Below are 12,080 nucleotides of genomic sequence, written 5' to 3' on the forward strand. Positions count from 1 at the left end.
AGGAGTTAATCTGGAATAACTCCATTGAGGTCAATAGTTACTCTAGATTTACATGTGTATAGCAGAGATCAGAATTTGGCTTCTACATTTTTGGATGCTTACAAAAACTCTAGACCTCAGGTTGTCTATGCAAATACTTATAAACTAAAATATGGTAGTTTTGCAGAGTTCCATTTTCTGAGGTTCATGCCATAGTGGACAGAGTGCTAAACGGGGACTCTGAAGAGCTGGGTTCTATTCCTAGCTTTGTCACTGACCTCCTGGGTGAGCTTGGGCAAGTCACTTCACCTGTTTGTTCTTCAGTTTCCCCATCCATAAAATGGGGATAATGAGCACCATTGTGAAGCACTTTGTAGTGTTCCTACAATTTTTAAGGAAAACTGTTGATTTCAGCCACCATCATTTTGTGCTACTGCCCCGTTCCCTAAGCCACTCCCAAGCATATGCAGAGCTTGAGGCTAAAAGAGCTATCCCATGCTGATCATAAAAACATTCTTTTGCTTGGCTATTCCTCTTAGCATGACCCAGGAAAGCAGCCCTGGTAGTTCTTTAAGGAAAACTAATTACACAGGATTCTTAAAAACACTTTTTATGTCTTCTTACTTTCCGCTGCTCTTTATTTGTCTCTATTCCAAAGTTGTCAAAGAAAGTAATCTCACACAATAAAAAAGAGATTAAAGGCAGCCTGGTACTGTAATTCGAAAGAAATGCCAAGTTATACATTTTAAAGATAGCCCATATATCAATAATTTATCATTTTAAAAATAGATAAATCCTAAATGTAAATTGAGAAATGAGAAAACAAATACTCATTAGTTTAAAAAAATTGTTTACTTGCAAACCCTTCTAACCAATTGTCCCCCACCCTTTCTAAAAGGTTGAGCAATTATAAAATCTACTATTCTTGCTGGTAAATATACAATACTATTTCTCATTACTATCCACTTTAAACCTAAGAAAAATAAGTTAGGGCTTTCCAAAATGATGGATTATTTTTTCTGTTCCTGATATGGTAACATTAGGGGTCCAATATGTGCATCTAAATGACACCACTCCATTCCCTTTTTGAATGGTGAACGGGTTAAAAAAGGCAAGAGAAACACAAAAGCAGTCAGACGCAACACAACATAGTGCAAATTCAGATGGCGAGTGGGAAGGTCAAGTATTTTTAATGGATAACTATTCTGTGTTCTTCTGTTTATTAGTAGTTTAGCATAGACAATGAGTTCACCATTGTACAGGACACAAACACAGACACTGACCTGAACAACTTAGAATCCAATAGGCAAATACAGAGAATAAAATGCACTGGAAGATCCAGAAGAAAGAGAGTCTTGGATACCAAGATAGTGAAACAGTTAATGACTATACACTATCCTAATAGAATGTAAGAAAAGAACAAGCATCTATCCTTAAATCTACTAGGTACATACAGTAGATTTAAAATGCTTTCATTAAATGAGGTATTTGACGATAGCATGCCAAATGCTAAGGAATTATTTTATTTTTAAATGTCTGCAATGGTAGCATCAATACTAGATCCTTTTTTAAATAGCTGCAGTGGTAGAGTGATTCTAGCTGGATCCTGACAGCCCTCCATATTACACCACACATCACACTCAGGGCATTTTCACTAGTACTGTGCATTCATCCCTGGGAAAGACTATCAGCATCCACATTGCTCTCTTCCCTGGTGGTTCTGCTGAGGGAACACAGGAATTGACATAGGCTAGGTCTACACTACCCGCCTGAATTGGCGGGTAGAAATCGATCTCTCGGGGATCGAATTATCGCGTCTCGTTGGGACGCGACAATCGATCCCCGAATCAACGTTCTTACTCCACCAGCGGAGGTGGGAGTAAGCGCCGTCGACAGGGAGCCGCGGAGGTTGATTTTGCCGCCGTCCTCACAGCGGGGTAAGTAGGCTCCGATAGGTCGAATTCAGCTACGCGTAGCTGAATTTGCGTATCTTAAATCGACACCCCCCCCCCCCCGTAGTGAAGACCTGCCCTTACTGAACCAGACCCAGGGACCAGCTAGGGTAGTTTCCTGTCTCCTTCAGTGGTGAGTACCAGATGCTGCAGAGGAAAGTGCAAGAAACTACACAGTAGGCAGCTGTAGATTAACCTGCCTGCCAGGAAAAAAAATCATTTGGGGTATTTTTAACCTTTTTAGAAAAAGCAAAGAAAAAGAAGAGTTAAATTCACAAAACCACTGCAGGAAGAGGTGGTGGTGCTGCAACCTTTTAGCCCAGTGGCTATAGCACTCACCTTGGATGTGGGAAACTCATATTTCAGTCCCTGCTCCAATGAATATTTATGTATACAAAGTGGAACAGCTTCAACAGGAGGGATTGAGACAGGCCTGCCCCAGAATGCCCTATAGCCTGGGAAATAGGGCCCGCGGGGGGCAAATGACCTGGGTTCATGTCCCTGATTCAGAGGGTGGATTCAAACCTGGTTCTTCCATGTCCTGGATGAGTGCTCTAATGCCTAAGCTAAAAGCTCTGATGGGAGCAGCCCCACCCCTTCTGGTTGTGAAAATAGGTTAAAATATCAAAATGTTCCACTTCAATATTTTATTCAGTTTAACCAAAACAATTAGCTGAAATCAACATAAATTCACAAAATATTTTGGGCATCTCCAATCTGTATTTTTCAGCAAAAACAGTGTTGGCTGAAAATCTTCATCAGCCACAAAATCATAAGGTTGGAAGGGACCTTGAGAAGTCATCAAGTGCAGCCTCCTGCTAGTGCTGCCAACCATCCAGGATTGTCCTGGAGTCTCCGAGAATTAAATATTAATCTTTAATTAAAGATTATGCCATGTGATGAAACCTCCAGGAATACATCCAACCAAAATTGGCAAGCCAACCCCCTGTGCTGAGGGAGGATCAGGTAAACCTAGACCATCCCTGACAGGTGTTTGTCCAACCTGTTCTTAAAAACTTCCAATGATGGGGATTCCACAACTTCCTTTAGAAGCCTATTCCCAAGCTTAACTAGTATTATAGTTAGAAGGTTTATCCTAATATCAAACATAAATCTCCCTTGTTGCAGATTAAACCCATGACTTCTTGTCCTACCTTCAGTGGACATGGAGAAAAAATGATCACTGTTCCCTTTAGAACCTCCCTTAACGTATTTGAAGACTGTTATCAGGTCCCCCTTCAGTCTTTTTTTTTGCAAGAGTGAACATGTCCATTTTTTTTTTTTTTTTTACTTTTTCTCTTAGGTCAGGTTTTCAAAACCTTTTATCATTTTTGTTGCTCTCCTCTGGACTCACTCAAATGTGTCCACATCTTTCCTGAAGTGTGGAGCCCAAATTTGGACACAGTTCTCCAGCTGATGCCTCACCAGTGCCAGGTAGAGCAGAACAATTACCTCCGATGTCTACCATATGACATTCCTGTTAATACATCCCAGAATGGCATTTTCCTTTTTTGCAGCAGCATCATACTGTTGACTGATTTAGTTTGTGATCCACTATAATCCCCAGGTCATTTTTTAGCAGTACTACTATCTAGCCAGTTATTCCCCATTTTGTATTTGTGCATTTGATTTTTGAATACATCTAACTTATCTAACTATTATTTAACCCGTGATTTCCCTGTTTTGGCTCATTTTCCTTCCCCCTTGTTATTAATATAAATTGTGTTAAGTATCTGCTCACCATTAACCATTTTAGTGAAGACTGAAGCAAAATGAGCATTAAATACCTCAGCCCTCTTGACGTCATCAGTTATTAGTTTTCATTCCCTGCTAAGTAGAGGACCTACACTTTTCTTTGTCTTTAGTTTGCTCCTAATCTATTTAAAGAATCTTTACTTACCTTTTATGTGCCTAAGGCCTTGTCTACACTACGAGAGTAGTTCGATTTTACTTAAATCGAATTTTTGGAATCGATATTGCAAAGTCGAACGTGTGTGTCCACACTAAGGACAGTAATTCGACTTTGTGAGTCCACACTAACGGGGAAAGCGTCGACATTGGAAGTAGTGCACTGTGGTCAGCTATCCCACAGTTCCCGGAGTCCCCGCTGCCCATTGGAATTCTGGGTGGAGCCGCAAATGCCTTCTGGGTAAAAAAAAGGTGTCCAGGGTGCTTTTGGGTAACTGTCGTCATCCGTCCATCACTCCCGCCCTCCCTCCCTGAAAGCGCCGGCGGGAAATCAGTTCGCGCACTTTTCTAGTCAGTGACAGCGCGGACGCCACAGCACTGCGAGCATGGAGCCTGCTGCAACCATCACTGCAGTTGTGGCCGCTCTCAACGCCTCGCAACTTATCATACACCTTTCCCTGAGGCAGATGCAGAAAAGTCAGGCGAGGAGGCTACGTCAACGCGGTGATGGCCTGAAGTCTGAGAGTAGCACAGACCTCTCAGAAAGCAGGGGACCCAGCGCCGAGAACATCACGGTGGCAATGGGTCATGTTGATGCCGTCGAAAGGAGATTCTGGGCACGGGAAACAAGCACTGAGTGGTGGGACCGCATAGTGCTGCAGGTCTGGGATGAATCCCAGTGGCTGCGAAACTTTCGCATGCGGAAGGGAACTTTCCTGGAACTTTGTGAGTTGCTGTCCCCTGCCCTGAAGCGCAATGACACCCGGATGCGAGCAGCCCTGACTGTCCAGAAGCGAGTGGCCATAGCCCTGTGGAAGCTTGCAACGCCAGACAGCTACCGGTCAGTCGCGAACCAGTTTGGGGTGGGCAAATCTACCGTGGGGGTTGTTGTGATGCAAGTAGCCAAGGCAATCGTTGATGTACTGCTGCCAAAGGTAGTCACCCTGGGAAACGTGGAGGCGATCATAGATGGCTTCGCAGCGATGGGATTCCCAAACTGCGGTGGGGCCATAGATGGAACTCACATCCCTATCCTGGCACCGGAACACCAGGCCAGCCAGTACATTAACAGAAAGGGCTACTTTTCCATGGTGCTGCAAGCACTGGTGGACCACAGGGGACGTTTTACCAACATCTACGTGGGATGGCCGGGCAAGGTTCATGACGCTCGTGTTTTCAGGAACTCTGGTCTGTTTAGACGGCTGCAGCAAGGTATTTACTTCCCGGACCACAAAATAACTCTTGGGGATGTGGAGATGCCTATAGTCATCCTCGGGGACCCAGCCTACCCGCTAATGCCCTGGCTCATGAAGCCCTATACTGGCGCCCTGGACACTGAAAAAGAACTCTTCAACTACCGGCTGAGCAAGTGCAGAATGGTGGTGGAGTGTGCTTTTGGCCGTCTCAAGGGGAGATGGAGAAGCTTACTGACTCGCTGTGATCTCAGCGAAACCAATATCCCCATTGTTATTGCAGCTTGCTGTGTGCTCCACAATCTCTGTGAGAGCAAGGGGGAGACCTTTATGGCGGGGTGGGAGGTTGAGGAAAATAGCCTGGCTGCTGATTACTCACAGCCAGACAGCCGGGCGATTAGAAGAGACCAGCGGGAAGCGCTGTGCATCCGGGAGGCTTTGAAAGCAAAGTTCCTGAGTGAGCAGGGTAACCTGTGACTTTAAAGTTTGTGTATTGAGAAGCTAAACCTGCCCCATTTCTTTGCCCAGTTAATGTTGACTATCCTATCCAGTTACATACCCCCTTCACCCCACTTCCAACACACGTTTCAAAATAAAAATAGTTCTACTTTGTTAAAGCACACCGTTTTCTTTAATACTGTATTCGCGGGAATTTTTTAAAACTGGGACGCAGACTGTGGTGCGGAGCGGGTGTACTGTAGTGGCGCGAATGCAGCTTCTAAACTCAAGGATTGACAGGCTCCGCTGCGGTGGGATGGTTGTTTCAACGGAGCCTGTCACCCCTCCTGATAGGGACTGTGTGTATGGGGGGGTCTATGTGACTTTGTGGCAGGGGGAGGACGGTTACAGATCCCCTGCTGTGTGGCTCTGTGATCCTGCCTAAGGACCGCCGCTTAAGATCTGTAACTGCCCTCCCCTGCCACAAAGTCACAGAGCAACCCACCCCCCACCACATAACATGAAAACAACCTCCCAGACTAACCAGGGTAACTAGTCACTGCATCACTGCACTATGTATGTGCCCTGCTGCTGTGCCTGCCCCCGACTATATACCCTGCCAAAGGTGACTGTCCTGTCGAATTACCAACCCCCTATCCCCCCCTCCTGCAAAAGAACATGATGGAAACAGTAGTTAACAGAAACGTATTTTTTATTATCAACCAAACATGGAACTGGGAAAGTGAAACTTGGACGGGGGCTTGTGTCAGGCGGGAAGGAAAGAACTTGTCAAATTTTGGGGAATGAGAGCCTTCTGCTGCTCGAGCTCTCTGCAGGGGTGGAGTGAGAGTTAGCAGGGACTCTGCCGCCTCTCCTTCTGTGCACTTTGGGTGAGGGGAGTATGGGACTTGGTGGCGGGGGAGGGCGGTTAGAGATGGACTGCAGCGGGGCTCTGTCGTCCTGCCTCCATTCCTGCAGAACATCCACAAGGCGCCGGAGCGTGTCCGTTTGCTCCCTCATTAGTCCAAGCAGGGTTTGAGTCGCCTGCTGGTCTTCCTGACGCCACCTCTCCTCCCGATCCATGTTGGCTTGGTGCATTCGGGTCAAGTTCTCCCGCCACTGGGTCTGCTGTGCTGCCTGGGCTCTGGAGCAGGCTATAAGCTCCGAGAACATGTCCTCCTGTGTCCTCTTCTTCTTATGCCTAATCCGCGCTAGCCTCTGGGAGTGTGATGACAGGCTAGGTTGTGAGACAGTCGCAGATGGGGCTGTGGGAATGGGAAAAAGGGAGTGAATTCCTCAGAAAGATAAATGTAGTTGTGAACAAAGAACATAGTCTTTCTCTGTTAACAAGACCATGCACAGCACCTATCACATGCGCACTCAGCACAAGGTCGAATTCTCGGCCTTCGCATTCAGTGCCTGGGGTCTTCTACAGCACATTTGAGAAGCCTCTCAGGAGAACGGACTTTCTGTTGCAGGCAGACATGGTAAGCCGTAGACTTGTGGCAGCTTAAAACTTTAATATTAGCAATGGCCTCATTTCACATTGAAATCAATGTCGGTCCCTGCTGCCAGCAATTCGGCAAGCAGGAAGTCTGCTCCTGTCCCACACCCTCGCGGCTGTCCCCGGGAACGATCCCTTTCGGCTGCCCCTCTCCCGCCTCCACCGCGTGGCTGCAAACCAGCGGTTACAGTTCTGTAAAGGAACGGCAAAGCAGTCCCAACACTAACATTCCCCTACCTCATTCAAAGCAGGTCGTCATGAGCGACATCACCCTCATGAGGATCTCTGACAGCGAGAAAGAGAGAATGCTCCGGGAAAGCCTCCAAAGACCAGGGCCGTATGCCGCCATGCTGTGCAGAGCAATGATTCCAGAGTACTTGATAGTCTCGTGGCGTGGCAACGTGTCCTACTACGGAGGACCCAATAAGGCCGCTCTCCCCAAGAACCTAATGCAGCGGATTTCCAATTACCTCCAGGAGAGCTTCCTCGAGATGTCACAGGAGGATTTCTGCTCCATCCCCGGACATATAGACCGCATTTTACTGTAGCTGCTGTAGCAGTGACTAACCAGTAGAGCGGCTTGGGCAGGACAATCATGCAAAACCGGACATTGCTAGATTTTTTTTCAATAGTTGCACTGCCCATGACTGAACCGTTAAGCTAATCAAACTAATCATGAGAAACCCATTTTTTAAATTGTTAATATTCCTGTTCTGTTACAAATAAATGTTTAGATTTTTACAACACTTACTGGCTGATCCTTCCCCAGATTCTGTGTCCGGGGTAACGGCTGGGGAGGGTTGGTAGGGGATCTCTGTAAGGGTGATGAAGAGATCCTGGCTGTCGGGGAAATCAGCGTTGTGAGCGCTGTCGACTGCCTTGTCCTCCTCATCTCCTTCCTCATCTTCCCCGTCCGCTAACATGTCCGAGGATCCAGCCGTGGACACTATCCCATCCTCAGAGTCCACGGTCACTGGTGGGGTAGTGGTGGCGGCCGCACCGAGGATGGAATGCAGTGCCTCGTAGAAACGGGATGTCTGGGGATGGGATCCGGAGCGTCCGTTTGCCTCTTTGGTCTTCTGGTAGCCTTGTCTCAGCTCCTTGATTTTCACGCGGCACTGCGTTACATCCCGGCTGTATCCTCTCTCTGCCATGTCTTTAGAGATCTTCTCGTAGATCTTTGCATTCCGTCTTTTGGATCGCAGCTCGGAAAGCACGGACTCATCGCCCCACACAGCGATGAGATCCAAGACTTCCCGATCAGTCCATGCTGGGGCCCTCTTTCTATTCTGAGATTGCACGGCCATCACTGCTGGAGAGCTCTGCATCGTTGCCAGTGCTGCTGAGCTCGCCACGATGTCCAGACAGGAAATGAGATTCAAACTGGCCAGACAGGAAAAGGAATTCAAATTCAAATTTTCCCGGGGCTTTTCCTGTGTGGCAGTTCAGAGCATCCGAGCTCGTACTGCTGTCCAGAGCGTCAACAGAGTGGTGCACTGTGGGATAGCTCCCGGAGCTATTAGCGTCGATTTCCATCCACACCTAGCGTAATTCGACATGGCCATGTTGAATTTAGCGCTACTCCCCTCGTCGGGGAGGAGTACAGAAGTCGAATTAAAGAGACCTCTATGTCGAACTAAATACCTTCGCGGTGTGGACGGGTGCAGGGTTAATTCGATGTAACGGCGCTAACTTCGACATAAACGCCTAGTGTAGACCAGGCCTAACTAGACGTAACTCATTTTGTGCTGTAGCCTTTCTGGTTTTGTCCTTACATGCTTCTGCTATTCTTTTGTACTTCTTAGCAATTCATCCATGTTTTTGTAAGATTCCTTTTTGATTTTCAGCTCATTAAAAATTCCTGATGGAGCCATATGGCCTCTTACTATCAAATTGTTTCTTCCTATCTTTAATTCACATTTGGATAGTTTGCAGTTTTGCATTCAATATTGTTTCCTTGGGAAATGGCCAGCTTTCCTGGACTCATTTTTCCCTTAGATTTCCCTCAGTTCTCTGAGTTTGTAAAAATCTGCTTTTTTGAAGTCCATTATCCTAATTCTGTTCCTTCCTTTACTTAGACCAATAAATTCATGATCACTTTCATCCAAACTGCCTTCCACCTTCAGATGCACAACCAATTCACTGTTGGCCAGAATCAAATTTAAAGTGGCTGATTCCCTGATCACTTCTTCCTCTTTATGGAACAAAAAGTTGTCCCCAATATATTCCAAGAACTTACTGGAAATTTTGTGCTTTGCTGTATTACTTTTCCAAAGGATGTCTGGGTAGTTAGTCCCCTATTACTACCAGGTCTTGTCCTTTGGATATTTCTTTTATTTGTTCTAAAAAATGCCTCATCCACCTCCTCTTCCTCATTTGGCGGTTTATAATACACCCCTACCATGACTTCTTGAGGTATAATGCAACACCTTCTTCCTTTTATTTCCTGCCTATCTTTCCTTAACAAGTTACACCCCTCTATACCAATATTCCAGTTAAGAAACTTACCCCACCAAGTCTGTGTGATGCCAAGTAAGCCATAATTTAGCTTATGTACTAAGATTTCCAGTTCTTCCGGTTTATTCCCCATATACATTGTATGTCTGAAGGATAGCTAATATGACACCATTTAAAAAAAAAAAAAGGCTTCAGAGGCAATCCTGGCAATTACAGGCTGGTGAGCCTAATTTGAGTACCAGGCAAATTGATTGAAACTGTTGTAAAGAACAGACTTATCAGACATGTAGATGAACATGATTTGTTGGGGAAGAGTCAACACGAGTTTTCTAAAGGGAAATCATTCCTCATCAGTCTATTAGAATTCTTTGTTGGGGGTCAACAAACATGGACAAAGGTGATCCAGTAGATATAGTGTACTTGGACTTTCAGAAAGCATTTGACAAGGTCTCCCACCAAAGGCTTTTAAACAAAGTAAGCAGTCATTAATTAGTTGTGATTTGAGGAGACACAAAGGTTGACATCCACCTAGTGGCAGATAATTTAAACTCTCCAGTAAATTCTGGATATCCAGGTAGAATGTAGGCTTATATGTTGATGTTTGGATAAAAGAAGTCAGCAGCCATATATTTGTTTTTATAATAGACTACTAGTAATTATCCAAATATTAATTTTAGTTAGTAAACTTTGTTGGAACATTTGCCCATATGCTGTGGACGCTGAAATTATTATGGTGTTGTATAGCACTGTGAGAACCCAAATTTCTCAGATAGACATTGTTTGATAAAAGCTTGTATAAAGTTAAACTAGAAAATGATTGATGACTAATATAAAACAAATAAAATTTAACTCTCCCCACTCCTTTTGCAGAATATACAAAACCTCCACTATAAAGGTCTGGATCAAGCTCAAGAGCTAATAATAGTTGAGATAGTTATTTCTGTTTTGAGAAGAATGTTTCTGTTTGCATATGCCTGGGACAAAGGCTGTTTTGAGATGCAGATGCTATACTTGCTCTATTAAAAAAACAAGCATAAATACACACACACACACACATACACACTTTACACATCTTCAATTACTGGGAAATGCTTTTGAGGAATTTGCAGGATCTGAGCATTATAGCACATAAATTTCTTACTTTCATGTTTCCAGGGTATAGAAGGGAGAACATTTATTAATATATTTTAAACACAGATCACACGAACTATTGACAGCCAGGAATAGCAACTCAAACTAAACATGTTGGAAATGTGTTTTTTTAGGGTGAAAATAGCATCCAGCAAGGAAAAAAAAATGTGTAGGCAAAAATTACTTTTTATGGACACTGCAGATATAAGATTGGGTATATTTTATGACATGGCTGCCATTAGAAGTTTAGGCTGATCTTTGTTTTCCACTTAATTTTATAGGCTCCTTATAAGCATTTTTGCTTGCAGATGATGCAGGCAAAAAGATGATGCTGGTAAACTAACTATCGGGCTTGATATAGATATATAGTCATTTGAGAGGGAAAAAAACAAGGCTGAACATGGAATTGAGGCCAATAGAGAAAAAATAGAAAATTATTTAAAATCTACTTATTGTCATAATACTATACAACAAGGAAAAAATCAAGTCCATAGATTTTTTTTTTATCCTTAGACTAATCACAGACTTCCATAGCAGCTTAATGGATTGTTTTTAGACTAGTTGGATATGGTAAAAATAGACAGAGTTTAATTATGTGAATAGCGGACTGATGGGCATTCCCACAGTCACATGCCTCAGTAGTAGCTTGTCCTCAGTGGAACTTGAATGACCTGTTATGACTAAATGGATCAGTCATGAAATGATCAAGGCATTCCACTCCTGCCCTGGGAAATGAAAACTGACCTGGCACTGAGCCATGCCAGCAATTTACTCATCCTTCCTGGTTATAGTTAGCTGCAATTACAACATATTCCTCATGCCAGTGTATGTGTACATACTTTGATGTGACTGCTGCTTTTTGTGACATTGACCCTGGGATCATGTCCATAAGGTTGAAGGCTACTTCATACTCTGAAGACAAGAAAAAATTATAGGAAGATAAGCAAATCGATGGGCTTCTTTATTTTTCAAGCAATTCATTGTATATCTGTATCTGAATGTTTATCTCTCTGGAATCAAATGCATGCAAGAATGATAAAAGTACTAGTTTATAGCAGGGCTTTTGCCTTGATATATTGTTCATAGGTAAATCTTGCACCAGGACATGCACCTCCTTCAGGTTCTGTCAGACAGCAATAGGATACTGTGCTGACAAACTAAATTATGGGGAGTCATGTCAGAGTGGCTGACTATTGACCATAAAAATATGAAGTTCTGCCTTAACAGGAATTATAATTGACGGGCCTGATCCAAAGGCCACTGACATCAGTTGGACTCTTTCCATTAACATCAATTGGCATTGGATCAATCCCTAACCAATCAACATATTCTGAAGACAAAGAAAGTGCTAGCTGTAGTGTGAGGACATAAATGCAAAACACAAAGAGTCATGCTTTAAGCAGCAACCAGAGATCTGTCTAGCAAGGAATTTCCTACTACATTTATTCATCTCCCTCATACAACACATCCTGGTTCTCTCTGGTAACTGCGGAGAAAGAGAACTTCTATAACCACTCC

General features: G+C 44.1%; 1 protein-coding gene across 1 annotated transcript; it reads right to left on the reverse strand.

Moving 5' to 3' along the window:
- Positions 1-6,213: 6,213 nt before the first annotated feature.
- LOC128834548 (uncharacterized) lies at positions 6,214-8,001 on the reverse strand. Its single transcript, XM_054023844.1, has 2 exons — positions 7,726-8,001; positions 6,214-6,735 (listed from the first exon to the last, which is right to left on the reverse strand). Exons 1-2 carry the CDS (start codon positions 7,895-7,897, stop codon positions 6,260-6,262), a joined length of 648 nt encoding a protein of 215 aa, XP_053879819.1. The 5' UTR covers positions 7,898-8,001; the 3' UTR covers positions 6,214-6,259.
- Positions 8,002-12,080: the final 4,079 nt, after the last annotated feature.

This window comes from Malaclemys terrapin, chromosome 1 (assembly GCF_027887155.1).
Source record: "Malaclemys terrapin pileata isolate rMalTer1 chromosome 1, rMalTer1.hap1, whole genome shotgun sequence".
NCBI lineage: Eukaryota > Metazoa > Chordata > Testudines > Emydidae > Malaclemys > Malaclemys terrapin.

Excerpts from the sequence above, each read along its gene's own strand:
- LOC128834548 (XM_054023844.1), bottom strand. The coding sequence starts at position 7,897 with ATGTTAGCGGACGGGGAAGATGAGGAAGGAGATGAGGAGGACAAGGCA. Across the intron at positions 6,736-7,725 it reads ATCTGGGGAAGGATCAGCCA|CCCCATCTGCGACTGTCTCA; the intron begins GTAAGTGTTGTA and ends CCATTCCCACAG.